The following is an 18,115-nucleotide window of genomic DNA, read 5'->3' as shown; positions in this document are numbered from 1 at the left end:
AAGGCAGCACCGCCCTCGGGGTGCTGGGGACGGGTGAATGCCCTTGGGCAAGTCACTTCGCTTGTCCGGGCCTCCGGCCCCTCATGTGTAAAGACCGTAAAACGATGATCATCATGTGGGACAGGGACTGCGTCCTACCCGATTTGCCGGTATCCGTCCCAGCGCTTAGTACAGCGCCTGGCACATAGTAAGCGCTTAACAAATACCTCAGTATTATTGGAGCCAATGTGGGGGATGGGACCCAGTACCCTGGCACGTTGTAAGCGCTTAATAAATATCACAGTTATTATTATTGGAGCCAATGGGGGGGATGACGCCCAGGACCCTGGCACGTAGTAAGCGCTTAATAAATACCAGTTATTATTATTGGAGGCAATGGGGGGATGGGGCCCAGAACCCCTGAGTCTCCAAGAGGAGTTGGAGCTAGGCAGGAAGGGGAGGAAATTTGGGGGGGAGGGGGCTCTGGACATGTGGGGCAGCTCCCTGCGTGGGTGTGGGTCGGCCGGAGGGTCCCGGGAGCCCACGGGGATAACGGTCCATTTGGAGGAGATCCGAGGCCCTCCCATTCCCAGGCGGCCCGGCCCGGAGGCTCCGCTCGGGGTCCCAGGCTGCTCAGGCTGCCGGATTCCCAGCTACAGCAGGACCCCGGTCTGGACCCCTCCGAGGCCCGGGGCTGGACTGGGGAAGCCGGGAGCCGCTCGAGGGGAGCCAGGCTCTGAGCTCGGGCGCGCTGGAGAGGGGGGAGAGGGGGGCCTGGAGCCCCACGGGAGAATAAAAGGATCTGGGGAAAAGAGCGAAGCATTTTTCTTTTTTTTGGGGGGGGGGGGTGTCTCCGGGCCAGGAGGCCATCGGACCCTGGAGGAGAAAGCCGGGGGCTGTCACGGAGGGGGAGGGGGCGACAGAGGCAGGCAGGGCTATTTGCTTGTCTCCACCTTAAATCCTCCCCTCCCCCCTATTCTGTGCGGATGATCCGAGCTGCCAGCATCAGGGCCCCAGGTGCCTAGTCCGGATCCTTCTTCCCCCGACAGACCCCCGACTCCCCCCCACCCCGGCCCCTGCACCCCTCCTCATCCCCTTCCTCTTTCCCACTCCCCCAACCAGGTCCCTCTGCTCTCTCTTCCCACCTCCCCTCCCTTCCCTCCAGCCTCTGGTCCTCCTCTCACCTGTGCCGGCTCCAGCTGGTGGTAGTTGGTGGTGGTTGGTGGCGGTGGGGGGGGGGGGTGATTAGGGGCTTCCTTGAATTAAGGGAGAAGGGGGAGAGACAGAAAAGGAGGGGGAGAGACAGAAAAGGAGGGGGAGGGGGGGAAGAGAGACGGAGAGGGAGAGCCCGGGAGAACCTGGGGAGAGAGCCAGAGGGAAGGAAAGAGAGAGCCGGAGGGAGAGGAAGTGAGGCAGAGAGAGACTGAAAGAGAGAGAGACAAGAGCTAGAGCCAGAGTAAAAGAGAGAGAGAGAGAGAAGGAAGGAAGGAGTGCAAGAGAGGAGTGGCAGGGAAAGGGAAAAGCAAAGAAGCAGAGGGAGAGGTGGGGAAGGAAGGGTATGCAGGGGGAGTTAAGGGAAAAGGGGTAGAGAATGAGCAAGATAAAATAAAGGTTTGACAGAAGAGAAATAAAGAAGGGGGGATACAGAAACCCAGGAATGAGAGAGAGAGGAGAGGAAGGGAGGAATAGGGAGATAGTGGGTTAGAGAAAAAGGACCTGAGAGAAATAGAAATAAAGGCAGAAAAGAGGGATTGGAGAAAGGGGAGGAAGAGAAAGGTAGAGAAGCGAGAGACGAATATGGTAAAGGGATAGAGGTGGGGAGAGAGAAAGATTGAAATAAATTGAAGAATAAATAAAGGAATAAGAGCTGAAGGAACGGAAAAGGGAAAAGGAGAGGAACAGAGATCAGGAAGGAGGGGAGAGAAATAGGGGAAAAGAGAGGCAGAAATAGAGGGCCAGAAGGAGCTAGAAGTGAAGAGGGGAATGTATTGATCGGTAGGGAGGAAGTGGAAAAGCTGGGCGGTGGAGGGGACAGGGGGTAGCTGTCCTGACCCTTTAGGGCACCCATCCTGAGGCTACCCCGGGGGACAGGTTGGTGAGGAGAGTGGGGTAGGGGGAAGGAGTAAGAGAAAGAGGGAGAGACCCAGTGGGAACCAGGCAGAGCGAAGCAGAGATTGGCAGCGAGACAGCACACAGAGAGGGGGTAGGGCGGTGGAAGGTTCCCTCCCCTCCAGCTTTCCCTTCCCAGGGGGTCCCCCTGCCCCTCCCTGCCTGGCCCCTTCCCCTTCAGGAACGGCTGAGCGGCCAGGGCCATGGGGAGAGTAGGTGGCCTCAGCCCACCTAGGGTCCTGCTGCTGCTGGGGGCCACACTGGGGGCCACAGGTAAGAGCGGGCACCCTCCCCACCCTCCCCACCCTCCTTCCCCCGGGGATCTCTGACTAGGACCCCACTCCCGGCCGAGCTCCAGACCCCACAGGCCCCCAAGAGAGATCCAGAAAGGCTGCCCAGATCCCCATGGGACGGGGAGGGGTTGGGGGAAAGGGGATGGGATGGACACTGGAGGATGGGGGAGGTGGACCCTTCCCCTCAAAGGGGTCTTCCCAGCGGATCCTCCCCTCCCTCTAGCTCACATCCGTCCCATGCTGGCCCCGGAGGACTGGTGGACCTACAAGGACAGCCTCCAGGGAAACTTCGTTCCAGGTTGAGTTTGTTGCCTCTTTCCCGGCTTGCAGACACAGGGCGTCCCGGCCTCCAGCACTCTTCTCCCCCCTCCCTTCCCTGACCCCTCCCCCGGTGGTCTCCTCCCTCCCTATTACTCCCCTGGGTGAGCGCTTCCCCCTTCCCACCGCCATCCCCCAGCCTCCTCCCCCTTCCCTCGGAAACCTCCCTGTCCTTTTCCCTTCTCTCCCGGCACCCCAGGTCTCCCCGCTCCCTCGATTGAGCATTAGCGATGCGCATTTCAAGTAGTGAGTGGGAGTGAGTGGAAGGAAAGAGAGAAAGCGGGGGTGGTGTAGTGTGTGTGTGTGTGTGTGTGTGTGTGTGAGCGTGTGCTCGTGTGCCTGTGTGGGAATCCAGGCAGCCGTTTTCTCCAGGTCCTACACCGGCAAGCTGCACTCTACCCCATCCCAATTGCTTCCCCCAAATGCCCCTTGACCCCAGCTCCTTGAACCCCAGGGGTCTTTCACTAGCCTCAGTCCCTTTGCTCTCTGGCCTCCTGCTCTGTTTCCCTAGCCACTCTCCCTCCGGGACCCCAAACCCTTCCGTCCCCTTCAGGGACCAACCACCCGACGCACGGTCTGACCCACCAAGGCCGGGCAGTGACCCTTCCTCTCCCCTCCGGGTTTGCTGCCCGCACCCCCCCCTCCCCCCGCCTTACCCCTCAACAGGGCCGCCGTTCTGGGGCCTGGTGAATGCGGCCTGGAGCCTCTGCGCCGTGGGCAAGTGGCAGAGCCCCGTCGCTGTGGACACCGGCAGGGTCCTCTATGACCCCTTTCTGCCCCCGCTGAGGCTCAGCACTGGTGGAGAAAAGGTGCGGGGGCCGGGTTGGGACTCAGGGGGGCTGACAGCCCTCTAGACTGTAAGCTCCTTGTGGGCAGGGAACGTGTCTGTTTATTGCTGTACTCTCCCAAGCACTAAATACAGGGCTCTGCACACAGTAAGCGCTCAATAAATATGAATGACTGACTGGCTGTCTGCACCCAGTGAACGCTCAATAAATATGATTGGCTGAGCTGAAGGGAGAGGCAGGGAGGAACGGGTCCCTGGAGAGCAAGTTCAGAGACACAGACATAGAGAGATAATGATGGATAGAGAGAAGAGATGGACGCAGAAGATAAACTTGGACTGGGGAGAGAAGCAGCGTGACCTATTGGAAAGAGAACCGGCTTGGGTGTCAGAGGACATGGGCTCTAATCCCAGCTTCTCCACATGCTTACTCTGTGACCCTGGGCAAGTCACTTAACTTCTCTGTGACTCAGTTACCTTATCTATAAAATGGGGATTAAGATTGTGAGGGACATGGACTGTGTCCTATCTGACTACTTGTATCTACCTAGCGCTTAGTATAGTGCCTGGCACATAGTAAGTGCTTAACAAATACCATTAAAAACAAAAACAAAATAGAGAAACTCTCAGACAGCAGTGTCATAGGCAGAAACTGAGGCAGCTAGGCAGAGAACAGAATGGTAGTCTACACCGCAGACACACAGACACACACACAACCCCCTCTCTGACCAGACTTTGTCTCTCTCCCTGTGTTTCTATTCCTTCCCCCATGCCAGCTCCGGGGGACCCTGTACAACACGGGTCGCCACGTGTCCTTCCTGCCGGCCCCCCGACCCGTGGTCAACGTGTCGGGGGGCCCCCTGCTCTACAGCCACCGGCTCAGCGAACTGCGGCTGCTCTTCGGCGCCCAGGACGGGGCCGGCTCCGAGCACCAGCTCAACCACCGGGGCTTCTCCGCTGAGGTGATCCACCCCGGCTCCCTCCAGCATCCCGGGCCCTCCCTCATCCCTGCAGCCCCTCCCCTGCCCTTTGACCTCCCCCCAAACCACCACCAGTACCATCCTGCTACCCCCACCAGCCCCATCCTGCTACCATCACCTCCCTGACCCTCCAGGGCCCCCTCTCTCCCTGCCCAGTTTCTCCCTTGATCCTTTCTCTTCCTCCACCTGCCCAATCCATCAATCAATCAATAAATAGATGGTATTTATGACCCCCTACTGGGAACCAACACCCTACACCCCCCAGCCTTCCTCAGGCATTCCCTCCCTCCCTCAGGCAGGGCATCACACCCCCTCCTCCCTGCTGGCCTCCCTCCCTCAGACAGGGCGTCACACCCCCTTCTCCCACCGGCCTCCCACAGGTCCAGCTGATCCACTTCAACCAGGAGCTGTACGGCAATCTGAGCGCCGCTTCCCGGGGCCCCAACGGGTTGGCCATTCTGGCCCTCTTCGTCAACGTGAGCTGGGGCCCCGGGCACCTGGGTCCCGGAGGGAGCAGCGGGCCTTGGGGGAAGAGAAGGTGGGAGCCAGCAGCCTAGTCCCTGGGGGTCACCGGCCTTGCTGCTCCCCTGCAGGTGGCCGGAAACTCCAATCCCTTCCTGAATCGCCTCCTTAACCGCGATACCATCACTCGCATCTCCTACAAGCGTGAGACTCGGGGAGATGGAGGGTTTGGGCACTGGGAGGGTCGAGGCCAAGGAAGGAGGAAGGGAAGGAGAAAGAGGGAAAGAAGCGGTGTTGGGCTTGGGGGGAAATGAGGCGGGGAGGGGGAAGCGGAATGCAGAGAAACGAAGGCCAGACCTGCTGATCCTTCCCCTCTCCCCTGTCACCGGCCTGCTTATTCCCCAGACGACGCCTACTTCCTTCAGGACCTGAACCTGGAGCTCCTCTTCCCTGACAGCTTTGGCTTCATCACCTACCAGGGCTCCCTCACTGCCCCGCCTTGCTACGAGACGGTCACCTGGATCCTCATCGACCAGCCCCTCAACATCACCTCCCTGCAGGTGCCGCCAGGCCCCACTCTCCTCTGGACCCCAGCACCGAGCCCCCAAATGATAATTATGATATTTGTTAAGCACTTACTATATGCCAAGCGGCTTCGTGGAAAAAGCACAGGCTTGAGTCAGTGGTCGTGGGTTCTAATCCCAGCTCCGCCACTTGTCAGCTGTGTGACTTTGGGCAAGTCACTGAACTTCTCTGTGCCTCAGTTACCTCATCTGTAAGATGGGGATTAAGACCGTGAGCCCCAAGTGGGACAACCTGGTAACCTTGTATCTACCCTAATGCTTAGAACAGTGCTTGGCACATAATAAATGTTTAACAAATACCATTCCAGGGCTTAGTTCAGTCCTCACACATAGTAAGCACTTCACAAATATACCATAATCATCATCATCATCTCTGTTCTAAGTGCTGGGGTAGATACAAGGTAATGAGGTTGGAACAGTCCCTGCCCCACATGAGGCTCATTCTCTTAATCCCCATTTTACAAATGAGGTAACTGAGGCTCAGAGAAGTTAAGTGATTTGCCCAAAGTCACACAGATAACAAGTGGCGGAGCCAGGATTAGAACCCATGACCTCTGACTCCCGAGCCTGTGCTCTTGCCACTAGGCCATGCTGCCTCTCCTGCCAGCCATCCTCCCCTAGGCTCTGACTCAGTTTCTTTTCTCAGTGCCGGTTCCCTCCTCAGGACCCTGGTCCCACATTCAGCCTCTCCCTCCTCCCTCACCTCTGCTCTGCTTCCTGCTTCCCTGGTTTCAATCATTCAATTGTATTTATTGCACGTTTACAGTGTGCAAATAGATAATTTCTTTATTGTAAATTATTTGCTTAAATTAGTGTCTGTCTCCATCTCTAGGCTGTAAGCTCCTTATGGGCAGGGAACATGTCTGCTCATTCTGTTGTATTGGACTTTCCCAAGTGCTTAGTAGAGTGCTCTGTACTTAGTAAGCACCTAATAAATACCACTGATTGATTGATCAATTGATGGAGAATAATATAACAGAGTTGATAGACATGTTCCCTGCCCACAACGAGCTTTCCCTCCCCATTGCTTAGGCTTCACCCTCCCCAGTGACTCTCATTCATTCCATCATATTTATTGAGCATTTACTGTGTGCAGAGCACTGGGGAGAGTACAATAGAACAATAAACAGACACATTCCCTGACCACAATGGGCTTACAGTCTAGAAGTGGGGGAGGCAGACATTAACCCTGCCAGGCTCAGCTGGATGCCAATCTGGGACCCCCAGGGCACTGCCCTTCTCTCCTCCTGCCCTCCCTGCTTCTTGGGGACTCTGTGGGGCCCGTGTGTCCTTCCCACTCCCAAACTTTGCCTCCCCCCTTTCCTGTCGCCCCCCCCCGCCGCTAGATGCACTCCCTGCGTCTCCTGAGCCAGAACCCGCCCTCTCAGATCTTCCAGAGCCTCAGTGGGAACACCAGGCCTCTGCAGCCCTTGGCCCACCGGGCCCTAAGGGGGAACACCGACTTCCAGCACCCAGAGCGCCGTTGCCGGGGCCCCAAATACCGCCTTCACGGTAGGCACAGATGCCCCGTCTCCTGCTCCCTCTGTACGGTACGGTCCCTTTCCCCGCTTTTTCTAACCGGGGTGGGATCATCCAATCTCCCCCAGCTCTTCCCTCACATGGTATAGTCCGGTGTGCTGGCCACACCGAATGGGCAGCCCACATGGAATGGGCAGTCTACCATTCATTCATGCACTCATGCATTCATTCAATCATATTTATTGAGCGCTTACTGTGTACAGAGCACCGTACTAAAAGTCCTTCCTGTCTTTTTCATTCCTTCATCCATTCATTCGGTCATATTTATTGAGCGCTTAGTGTGCAAAATACTGTTCTTAGCTCTCGGAAGAGGACAGTATAACAATAAAACAGACATATGGTCTGTCCACAATACCCCTTTTCCCCAGCTCCCTCCACTTGGTATGATCCAGCTTGCCTGAGCTCCCAGGCTTGCTGGGCTGGGGTGGGCTCGGCTGACCTCCTCCAGGCTTCCGCCTCAGTTTATTTATCATTATTATTAGTATTTATTACTGGGTTTCTTGTTGGGTGAGGGGAGAATGGAGGGAGAAGGTGGGTTATAGTGGCTGGATATTATTGCATATTCCCTGGAGGGTTGGGCCTCTGGGCTGCTGGGACTGCTTTCCCCAGCAGCCCCCCAGGGACCACTGCACCTGTGGGTTAGGGCTCCAAGCAATGAGCCTGGAATCTCTGCTAGTTTGATCTGGGCTCACTTAGTTTCCATGTGGATACCAGAAGCCAGAGCCATTCTAGGGACAGGCTGGGCACAAACTGGAGTCCTGAAGCCGGGATCGGGGTGGATCCACTCTGATCCTGTCTTGAATTTCTGGCCAGCACAGGGCAATCTCTCCTCTCACCCCCCATCCCAAGTTTATGGCCTAAATTATTACTCCTCTGCCCTCCCTGGGCACCTTCTGGTAGAGACTTCCTAGGCTGAGCCAGGGAAAGGAAGCCGATAAGGGACTCAAGGGAGCTGACTAGCCTCCTTTCCTCCATTTCCAGCCGGGAAGGATTACTGACTCCTGCGTGCTGGGGCATCGCACAATCTGTGTGCAGTGATGAATCACAGCTGTCCCAAATCCCTGCCTTCCCCCCACCCATTTCTCCTCTCAGTGCTGTCCCCCAGTTTTCTCTGGAACTACAAGTAAGAGCAGCCCCTAGGGTAACCCTTCTGGACTTGGAAGCGAGGTGAGGCCGAATCATTGGTAGACCCCACTCCAAGAGTTCAGCTTGGGCCCCAGAATTAAGCGAGGTGAAGCCCAGCCGTTGCTGGGCCCCGCTCCAGTGGTTTAGTTTGGGTCCCAGATTTTTGGTCCATGCAGGACATTAAACCTGGTTCATCAGTCCTCCTTATACCTTCTCTCTTCTCTTAGAGAAGCAGCGTGACTCAGTGAAAAGAGCACGGGCTTTGGAGTCAGAGGTCATGAGTTCAAATCCCAGCTCTGCCACTTGTCAGCTGTGTGACCGTGGGCAAGTCACTTAACTTCTCTGTGCCTCAGTTACCTCATCTGTAAAATGGGGATTAAGACTGTGAGCCCCACATGGGACATCCTGATTCCCCTGTGTCTATCCCAGCGCTTAGAACAGTGCTCGGCACATAGTAAGCGCTTAACAAATACCAAAAAAATACCAACATTACCTTTCCCATTTGACCTTATGGAGGTGGAATCTCCCCCAAATAAGCAGGGCCTGTCATTCTGCATTCCCCCTCTTTCTCTCCTAGTGGAAGGCTCTTCCCCACCAGCCACTTCGTAACTACCAAGACTCCCTGCCTCTGGAGAAGAAAGCTGTGCCACCTCCCACCCCCTGCCAAGACAGACCTTCACCGCCAACGTCTATTCCCCTTTCCTGAGGAGCTCCCGTCCCCACCCCTTCTCAGAGAATCTTCCCAAGAAGGTGACTTTCCATGAAGATCTCCATCATGGGAGCGGGGCAAACCCCTTCCCCTGCACCCTCATGATTGGGTACCTCCAATTATTAAAGATTTAGAATACTTCAGGTGCCTACTGTCTGTTTCTCTCTGGCTCAAGAAACAGAGAGGGTGGGGAAGAGAATAGGTTACTGTTCTGTACAATACCAATTCTGTTATATTGTACTTTTCAGTGCTCTGCACACAGTAAGTGCTCAATAAATGCCATTGTTTAATGGAAATGTAGCGTGGCCTAGAGAAAGAGCAAGGGTCTGGGAGTCAAAAGGACCTGGGTTCTAATCTCGGCTCTGCCACTTGTCCACTGGGTGACCTCGGGCAAGTTACTTCATTTCTCTGTGCCTCAGTTATCTCATCTGTAAAATGGGGATTACGACTGTAAGCCTCAGGTGGGACCCGGACTGGGTTCAACCTGATTATCTCATGTCTGCCTCCAGGGCTTAGTATAGGGCCTAGCACATAGTAAGTGCAGAACAAACACCATAAGAAAAATCGATTGATTGCTCTGAGGGGAGGTAAGAGCAGGAGGGTCAGAGACTTAAGGGAGGAGATAATTACCACAGGAAGGCTCTCCCCATCCTGGGAGGGTAGAGAAGCCTGCACGTTGCTGGGGACTGAGACTGAGACAGAGATGTTCCCCCTAGGCAAATGAAATTAAGCAGAAAAAACAGGCCAGAACTCAGCGTAGGAACAAGGAAACCGATCATGCAAGTGGTAATGGGGTCCCAGCCCCCAGCCTGCCTTCCTCCTCATTCTAATTCACTGCATTTATTGAGTGAGTCAGGCAGCCAGTCAATCAAATTTATTGAGCACTTAGTGTGTGTAGAGCACTGTACTAAGCGCTTGGGAGAGTACACTATTACAATAAATAGGCACATTCCCTGCCCACAACGATTGAACTTATTGTTTGTGGCATAAAAAGCAGCTGCGTGGCTTAGTGGAAAGAACAAGGGGTTAGCAATCAGGAGTTGGGGGTTTTAGTCCCTGCTCTGCCTGCTTGGTGATGGGTTCCAATCCCGGCTCTGCTCCTGATCTGCTGTGTGACCTTGGGTAAGTCGCTTCAATTCTTTGGACCTCAGTGACCTCGCCTGTGAAATGGGGATCAAGATGGGACAGGGTCCAACCCGATTTGCTTGTAACCACCCCAGCGCTTAGTACAGTGCCTCGCACATAGTAAGCACTTAACAAATATAGGGAAGCAGCATGGCTCAGTGGAAAGAGCCCGGGCTTGGGAGTCAGAGGTCATGGGTTCGAATCCCGGCTCTGCCATTTGTCAGCTGTGTGCCTGTGGGCAAGTCACTTCACTTCTCTGTGCTTCAGTTACCTCATCTGTAAAATGGGGATGAAGACTGTGAGCCTCATGTGGCACAACCTGATTACCCTCTATCTACCCCAGCGCTTAGAACGGTGCTCTGCACATAGTAAGCGCTTAACAAATGCCAACATTATTATTAAATACCATAATTATTATTATTAAAATGGGGATCAGGAGACCTAGACTGTCCCACTTAGGGATGAACCTCGGGTGCGACGTGGACTGTGTCCCATCCGACTATCTCCCATCCAGCACCGTGCTTTGGCACAACTGTAAGCATCATTTTTTTAAATTATTGAAACAGGGGTAAGGAGGGGAGGGGGTTAGAAATCCATCGTCTCCCTGATGTTGTTTTTCCGAAATCTGCCTTTTATCTCCACTCGCATCTAGCTACGGTTCTCCGAATCTGCGTCCGTTTCTGCCCCGACTTCCCCCTTCCCGCGGGGCCGGTCCTACCCTTCCCGCGGGGCCGGTCCTACCAGGTAAAGGTGTACGGTCCCTTTAAGGAGCCGCCTCCCTCTTCCCCCTCCCCCTCCCCTTTCCCGGGGCGGCACGCGCGGGGCCATGTGCTCAGTGCCCGCGGGAGGGAGGGGGAGGGCTCTCCCCATTGGCCCCGTTCGGGTCGGGGCCCCGCCCCCAACGCTGCCGCCCATTGGTCAAATCTAGGTCAGGGCCCCGCCCCTCCTCTCCTTCTCCACTCTCTCCCCCCGCCCCCCCCCCCCCGCCCCGCCGCATGACACGCGCCGAGGACAGCACGCGCCCGCTGGGGTCCGGGCGAATCCCCGGCCGCCCATTGGCTCAGCCCACGGGGGCCGCGCCCTCCCATTGGCTCGCGCTGGCAGAGCTCTTCCCCTCTCTCCCCCGCCCGGCGGCAGGGGGGCGGGGCCGAGGCGGGGTTTTTGCGCCTGGACGTTTTGTTTATTTATATTGTTTCCCCCCCCCGCCCCGCAAAAAAACCAGAAGGGGGAAAAAGAGAATAAATGCAAAGGGCTATTTGTGCAGAAGAAGGGAAGGCACGGGGGGCAACGGCGGGTCCTATCCTGAAGGCGGCGGAGGAGCCCGGGGGCTGTGGGCGGGGAGAAATCTCCCTGCAAATAGGCGGCCGCGTGCAAGGCTCCCGGAGAAGTGCGCGCGCGCGTGTGTGTGTGTGTGTTGGGGGGGTGGGGAGGGGTTGAGGTTGTTCCCTGGAACGCGAGAAACTGTTCCCCTTTTCTTTTTTTCAAAGAAGTTTCTACGGCTCCTCCCTCTTCCCTTACCCTCCACCTCCACCCCTTCCATCCCTCTCCCCGCCGCCTCGCTCCCAACCCTCCGGATCGCATGAGCCCTCGGACGGGTCGCAAACCCGAGCGGCTTGCAGAGATTTACGGATCGCATTCGTCCGATCCGCCAACCCGCCCGCCTGCCTTGCCGGGATTACCAGGTGGCATATCCCTTCGGGTGGCCCACCCCCGGGCCGAACTGCCCCCGACCCCGTCTGCCCTCTCCGGACTGGCAGCCTTCTCTCCGGGCCTCCCGGCTCGCCCGGCCCGCCAACCCGATCCTCCCCTTTCAGGCCGGACTGGACTGCCCCGTCGGGCCGGGACTTCCATGAGCCCGTGATTTTCCCCCCTCCCCCCCCGGAGCCCCCCGCCCGGGGATGGCGCGGCCTGGGGGCGACAGGTCCCCGGCCCCGCCGCTGAGCGGGCAGGCCGGGGGCCAGGCGGGCGGAGCGGGGCTGCTCAGCCTCCGGAGTCTCCTGCAAGGACCGGTCAAGACGAAGGAGCCGGCCGGCTGTGAGTTGCGCCCGTCCCCGGGTCCCACGGGTGCAGACCACCCCACCCCCCGCCCCGGTTCTCACGGCTCCAGACGCCCTCGCTCCGGTCCTTCCCGGAGCCGGGCATCCTACTCCCCCGGCCCACCCCCCGCCTCCGAGGACCACCCCGTTCCCGAGCCCCAGGCGGCCTGCCCCCGGCCCCTCCCCCGGGGGTGTGTCGGGTCTTCGCTCGGCGGTTCCACGGGGCGGGGCCTCCCGGGGCCGCGGTCGCCCGGGAATGTGCGAAGCCCGGGGGCAGGGGAGGCGGGGGGGGGGGGGGTCTCAGCCCCGCCGGCCCCGTTCCCCCCCCCCCCCCCCGGTGGTGTCACTTCCCACCCCCGAGCTGGCCGGGCCTCCGGGCGGTACGATGGGGCCGGTCCTTGGGGCTGACTGACGACGCCTCCCTTCCCTCCCGCCAGGCCTCCTAAAGGAGAAGGAGCGGAAGGCGCGTCCCGCCCGGGAGGAGGAGGAGGAAGAAGAGGAGGGGGCGGCCGTGCGGGCCGGGGGGTCCCCGCGGGGCCGGGCCGGGGGGCCGGGGACGCTGCTGGGCTCCCTGCTGTGGGAGCGGGCCCTGCCCTTCGGGGAGGTGGAGTACGTGGACTTGGACGCCTTTCTGCTGGAGCACGGCCTGCCGCCCAGCCCCCCGGCCCCCGGCCCGCCCCCCGCGCCTCCCGGACCACCGGCCCCCGCCGCCCCCGGCTCCTGCGGCTCCTCGGCCCGCTCCTCGCCCGGGGAGGGCATGATGGAAGCCGGGACCCCCGTCCGCCGGGGAGCCGGAGGGGGGCACGCAGGTGAGAGCCGGAGGGACGGGCGGGGGGAGGAGAGGCCCGGGGGGCTGCGGAGGAGAAGGCTCCCGCCCCCCGGATCGGGGGACACCTCGGGTGGGGGGGAGGGGGGGGGAAGGCTCTCGCTGGCACGGAACCTCCCAGAGGCCGGGATGCCTGCCTCCTCTTGCCAGCGAGGGCGGAGGAGCGGCCTCGTAAACCTTTCATCCGGCCTGACATGTTTTCCCCCCCCTCCCCATCCCGTGCGCCCGGGCTCCTCGGGGACCCAGGTGTCCGCCCGGCCCCTCCCTCCCTCCCTCCCTCCCTTCGCCTCACACTCCCGGGCCACGTGAGTCCCGCTCCCTCCCCGCTCCCCGGCACGGGGCGCCAACGCGGTCACGTGGGAGGGGGCGGGGCCCGGGGAACGTGCGGCGCGCGGGAGGGGCGGGGCCGCGGCGGCTCGCGAGGCCCGGCCACGTGACGCCGGCCCCGCCCCCCCCCCCGTGTCCTCGGCTGACCCCGGAGGCTCCCGCCGCCGCGCCGACTCTTAAAGGCCCAGCGGCCGGCGGAGCCACTCTAACAATAATAATGTGGGTTAAGCGCCTACTATGTGCAGAGCACTGTGCTAAACGCTGGGGTAGACACGGGAATCAGGCTGGCCCACGTGGGGCTCTCAGTCTTCATCCCCGTTTTACAGATGAGGTCACCGAGGCCCAGAGAAGTGACGTGACTTGCCCACAGTCACCCAGCTGGCAAGGGGCAGAGCCGGGATTCGAACCCATGACCGCTGACTCCAAAGCCCGTGCTCTTTCCACTGAGCCACGCTGCTTCTCATAGTCACGGTATGGGTTCAGCGCTTACTAGGTGCCAAGCTCTGTTCTAAGCGCTGGGGCGGATAGCAGGTCACCAGCTTGTCCCACGTAGGGCTCACAACCTCAGTCCCCATTTTCCAGAGGAGGGAACTGAGGCACAGAGAAGTGAAGTGACTTGCCCGAGCTCACACAGCAGACACGTGGCGGAGGCGGGATTAGAACCCACGATCTCTGACTCCCAAGCCCAGGCTACCCACAACCTCTGACTCCCAAGCCCGGGCTCTTGCCACTAGGTCGTGCTAATAATGTTGGTATTTATTAAGCACTTACCATGTGCAGAGCACTGTTCTAAGCCCTGGGGTAGATCCAGGATAATCAGGTTGTCCCACTTGAGGCTCCCAGTCCCCATTTTGCAGATGAGGGAACTGAGGCACAGAGAAGTGAAGTGACTTACCCACAGTCACCCGGCTGACAAGTGGCAGAGCTGGGATTCGAACCCGTGACCTCTGACTCCCAAGCCCGGGCTCTTTCCACTGAGACACACTGCTACACCCCCTCCCACCACCCCTGCCTCCGCGCCGACCCCTTTCACCTCCCCAGCCGGGGCAGAACTCTTCGGAGATCGGGCCCCCTCTCTCCCGTTCGGGAAGTCTAACCGGAATCCCTTGTCTACTACATGACCTTGGGCAAGTCACTTCACTTCTCTGGGCCTCAGTGGTCTCATCTGTAAAATGGGGATTGAGACGGTGAGCCCATGTGGGCTCAACGCAATTAGCCTGTATCCACTCCAGCGCTTAGTACAGTGCCCGACACATTGTAAGCGCTTACTCTGCAGCAGTACGATGGTGTGGATAGAGCACGGCCCTGGGGGGGCAGAAGGTCGTGGGTTCTAATCCTAGCTTGTCTGCTGTGTGACCTTGGGCAAAGTCACGTCACTTCTCTGGGCCTCAGTTGTCTCATCTGAAAAATGGGGATTGAGACTATGAGCCCCACATGGGACAGAGACTGTGTCCAACTCGCTTTGCTGGTATTCACCCCGGTGCTTAGTGCAGTGCCTGGGACATAGCAAATGCCTAACTAATACCACAGTTATTATTACCATTATTATTGGTATCCCATTTGCTGCAGTTCCAGATAATGCTTTAACTGCCACCTTTATTAAGCAGCTGCTACCGTGCCTTGAGCGTAGGAGGAGTTTATAAGGTCATGAGATCGGACAGAGGCCCAGTTCCCCACGGGGCTCCCAATCTATTTTATCTCCATTTTACAGATGAGGTAATTGAGGCCCAGAGAGGTTAAGTAGGCCATTCCCAGAGCTGGGACTCGAATCTAGGTCTCCTCACTCTCAGGCCCGTCATCTTCCACTAGGCCATGGTTTGTCTCTAGTTCTGACTTCCAAAACAACAGGGAAGCCACAGGCATCTCCCTGGAGAGAAAACGGGTCGGTGGAGGAGTTGCGATTGCATCAAGATGGATTCAGATTAGACTGCAGGAGACATTACCTCTCAGTGAGGAGGGTTAGGAAAGCTGGAAATGAGGGGGGAAAGAGCTGAAAGGGGAGGTCACAGGAGAGGGAAACCCTTCCCCCCTAGATGATCTAGATTCTAACCCCAGCTCTGCCACTGCCAGCTGTGTGACCCTGGGCAAGTCACTTAACTTCTCTGTGCCTCCATTTCCTCATCTGTTAAATGGCGATTCCATACGGATTTCTCCCGGCGACTTAGACCGTGAGTCCTGTGTGGGACAGGGTCTGTGTCCGACCTGAGCATCTTGTGTCCACTCTACTGCCTTGTTCAGCACTTGGCACAAAGTTGCTTAACATGCCTCCGTTCTTAGTGGTAATATTATTATTGTTGTTATTATCATTAGCTCCAAGGCATAGGCTGTGTGCACCAGCCATTGAGAGAAACACTAGATCATCCTTTTTTGTAGGACTTGCTGACCGTTGGGAATGGGAAACGGGAGGATTGATGTGGGTTGGGATAACCCAAACCAAAATGCCAAAAAATCAAAGATTCCAGTGAGATAAATGTATAAGTCTGAATGAGAGGGGAAAGCTGGGACAGAGTTCAGTGACCCGGCTGCCTTCTTCTCTGCAGTCCCAGCCTCTCGGGACACCCCCAGCCCCGTGGACCCAGAGGCTGTGGAGGTGCTGATGACCTTCGACCCCGATCCGGCTGATCTGGCCTTGTCCAGCGTCCCCGGCCACGAGACCTTCGACCCCCGGAGGCATCGCTTCTCTGAGGAGGAGCTCAAGCCCCAGCCCATCATGAAGAAAGCACGGAAGATACAGGTGCCGGACGAACAAAAGGTGAGGGCCTGAGGGGGCGGGGCGCTGGGCTGGCCCAGATCCCCGCCCGGGAGCCTTGAGCAGACCAGGCACCGGGGCCTGACCTAGTTCCCGGCCTGGCCCGGGGTCAGCGCTCCGACGCCGGCTTCCGGCACTTCCGGTTCAGTCACGGCCAGAGCCCGTCCCCTGGCTACCTAAACCTAGGAGGCAGTGGGTCCCGACCCGGCCGGCCGCTTCAGCTCCCGGTCGGCCGGCGGTCCGTGTGGGACCTCCGCTGTGGCTATTGTTGCCGTTCAGCTGCTGGTCTCCCCGGCCCGAGCCTGCTCTGAGGGGTGAGAGTGAGGGCGGGGAGGTCCGAGCCCAGGCCGGAGCCGGCCCGGTCCAGTTCGGCCCCAACCGTGGGCTGCCTGCAACCTGGGCAGGGCACCCCGGGGGTGGCGATTGTGGGTCTGGCCAAGGCGCGACCAGGGTGGCCCCGGGCGGCTCAGCCCGAGGCAGAGGAGGAGGAGAAAAGGAGGAGGGCTGCCCTGGCAACTGGGCCCTCCCCTGCAGCCGCCGTCCCCGGACCACCCCGCCTGTCAGCCCTCCCTCCTCGCCCCCGCAGGATGAGAAGTACTGGAGTCGCCGCTACAAGAACAACGAGGCTGCGAAGCGCTCACGGGATGCCCGGCGGCTGAAGGAGAACCAGATCTCGGTGCGGGCGGCCTTCTTGGAGAAGGAAAACGCGCTCCTGCGGCAGGAAGTGGTTTCCATCCGCCAGGAACTGTCCCATTACCGCTCGGTGCTCTCCCGCTACCAGGCCCAGCACGGGGCCCTGTGAGGCTCCGGCCCCACGCCGCCTCCCCCTTCCCCACCCTCCCCCCGGCCGGCCGCTGCTCAGCAGAGGACTGGGCTCCCCGGATGGGAGGGCCGGGCGGCCCGGGAGTGGAGAGAAACGTGAAGGCAGCTTAGGTGGATGAGCGCTGACCACCCCCACCCCCCCCCGTGGGCTCCGGGGACTCCCCTGGCCCCGCTGGCCGGGAGAAAGGAGAAGTCCGGACATGTGGAAAGACTCCCGGGGCCGAGGCGGTGGCGGGGGGTGCGTGCCGAACGTGGAGTGCTCTGGCCCTTGGAAGTTGGGGAGATCACAGACTGGACCCCTCCTGCCTGTGGGTGGGAGATGCCACAGGCGGCGGCCTGCGGGGGCCCCTAGACTACTCCCACCCTTTTCTACCGCCCCCTCCCCAACCCCAAACACGCAAACCTGAGTCTCCGCTCCCAGCCCCCCCTGCTCCCCACTTCTCCTTTGGGTAGCAGGTTGAGACTCCTGGTTCCGGGCTGGGCCCCAGCGGAGTTGTGGGGGCTGTGAGGTTTCAGGGATGGGGGTAGGGGGAGGGCCTGGGTACCTGGGCCAGTGCCAGATGATGATAAATATATATTTTTTTTAAGAAAAAAAGAGCCACCGGGTCCAGGAGGATGGGGGCAGGGTGGAGGGGGAGGAGGAAGTCTGTCCCTCTGTCTTGCGTCCTGCCCGCTGGGGACCCAGGCCTTCCCAGCCCCCAGCTCACCTACCCATTTGCCCCTGGCGGCGTCTTCACTGCAGTTTACAAATCTCAAATAAAGCGTGAGACCGAGTTCCTCCCCCGAAGAAGTGGCATCGAGCGCCCGGGGCCCGGGGGAGGGGCGGGTGGGCAGAGGGAAGGACCAAGGGATGGAAGAGAGAGGCGGGCCTGTGGTCCCATCTGTCCTCACCCTCCACCCCCACCCCCTCGTCCTGCAGCAAAGCAGCCCCCCCTCCACTCTTGGGGGTATGGGGCGGGGGGAGGAGGGTCCTTTCCTCCCACCCTCCTGCTGCTCCATCCATCTGGGTTCCTCCCCTCCCTTCCCCTCACTGCAGCTATTAACGCCTCTTTTAGCTTTGGTTTTCGCGGGCGATAGCTCACCCTCTCCTGCCTCCTTCCCAGCTGGTACCAGTCCCACTAGTGTTTATTATGGTCTCCTGCAGATGCCACTCTGCCCCCTTTATACTGTGCCGTTGGTTCCTCTGCTTTTGGTGCTGTTGGAGAGTCTGCCCTTATTCCTGCCAGCTGCAGCGACAGTGCCCGGCCCCGGCCTGATGAGTTGAAGGTGAGGGCTTGGGAGTTGCCCTTCCCACCCACCTCCACCCATCCCCACAAATGGTCACAGGCGTTCCTCGAAGCCAGCGTCT

At 59.1% G+C, this 18,115-nt stretch overlaps 2 protein-coding genes across 4 annotated transcripts; both read left to right on the top strand.

The window, feature by feature from the left end:
• Window positions 1-1,494: 1,494 nt before the first annotated feature.
• Window positions 1,495-9,025, top strand: CA11 (carbonic anhydrase 11). 2 transcript variants are annotated; one of them, XM_029072773.1, is made up of 9 exons: window positions 1,495-2,361; window positions 2,605-2,679; window positions 3,366-3,508; window positions 4,260-4,445; window positions 4,844-4,939; window positions 5,057-5,129; window positions 5,331-5,485; window positions 6,898-7,021; window positions 8,751-9,025. In XM_029072773.1, exons 1-9 carry the CDS (start codon window positions 2,292-2,294, stop codon window positions 8,780-8,782), a joined length of 954 nt encoding a protein of 317 aa, XP_028928606.1. In that variant the 5' UTR covers window positions 1,495-2,291; the 3' UTR covers window positions 8,783-9,025. The 2 variants fall into 2 exon arrangements, with proteins under 2 accessions (XP_028928606.1, XP_028928605.1); XM_029072772.1 differs by having other exon boundaries at window positions 6,856-7,021.
• Window positions 9,026-11,424: 2,399 nt separating this feature from the next.
• Window positions 11,425-17,554, top strand: LOC103168516 (D-box binding PAR bZIP transcription factor). 2 transcript variants are annotated; one of them, XM_029073095.2, is made up of 4 exons: window positions 11,425-12,041; window positions 12,481-12,852; window positions 15,737-15,948; window positions 16,480-16,567. In XM_029073095.2, the coding sequence occupies exons 1-4, from the start codon at window positions 11,906-11,908 to the stop codon at window positions 16,534-16,536; spliced, it is 777 nt and encodes a 258-aa protein (XP_028928928.1). In that variant the 5' UTR covers window positions 11,425-11,905; the 3' UTR covers window positions 16,537-16,567. The 2 variants fall into 2 exon arrangements, with proteins under 2 accessions (XP_028928928.1, XP_028928927.1); XM_029073094.2 differs by having other exon boundaries at window positions 11,464-12,041; window positions 16,532-17,554.
• Window positions 17,555-18,115: the final 561 nt, after the last annotated feature.

The sequence above is a fragment of the Ornithorhynchus anatinus genome, chromosome 10 (genome assembly GCF_004115215.2).
Source record: "Ornithorhynchus anatinus isolate Pmale09 chromosome 10, mOrnAna1.pri.v4, whole genome shotgun sequence".
Taxonomy (NCBI): domain Eukaryota; kingdom Metazoa; phylum Chordata; class Mammalia; order Monotremata; family Ornithorhynchidae; genus Ornithorhynchus; species Ornithorhynchus anatinus.
This window is presented reverse-complemented; position numbering and strand designations above follow the sequence as displayed.

Coding starts and splice junctions, on each gene's coding strand:
- CA11 (XM_029072772.1), top strand. CDS start 2,292: ATGGGGAGAGTAGGTGGCCTCAGCCCACCTAGGGTCCTGCTGCTGCTG. Junction 3,509..4,259: donor TCAGCACTGGTGGAGAAAAG/GTGCGGGGGCCG, acceptor CCCCCATGCCAG/CTCCGGGGGACCCTGTACAA. Junction 4,446..4,843: donor ACCGGGGCTTCTCCGCTGAG/GTGATCCACCCC, acceptor GGCCTCCCACAG/GTCCAGCTGATCCACTTCAA.
- LOC103168516 (XM_029073094.2), top strand. CDS start 11,906: ATGGCGCGGCCTGGGGGCGACAGGTCCCCGGCCCCGCCGCTGAGCGGG. Junction 12,042..12,480: donor GACGAAGGAGCCGGCCGGCT/GTGAGTTGCGCC, acceptor CCCTCCCGCCAG/GCCTCCTAAAGGAGAAGGAG. Junction 12,853..15,736: donor AGCCGGAGGGGGGCACGCAG/GTGAGAGCCGGA, acceptor TCTTCTCTGCAG/TCCCAGCCTCTCGGGACACC.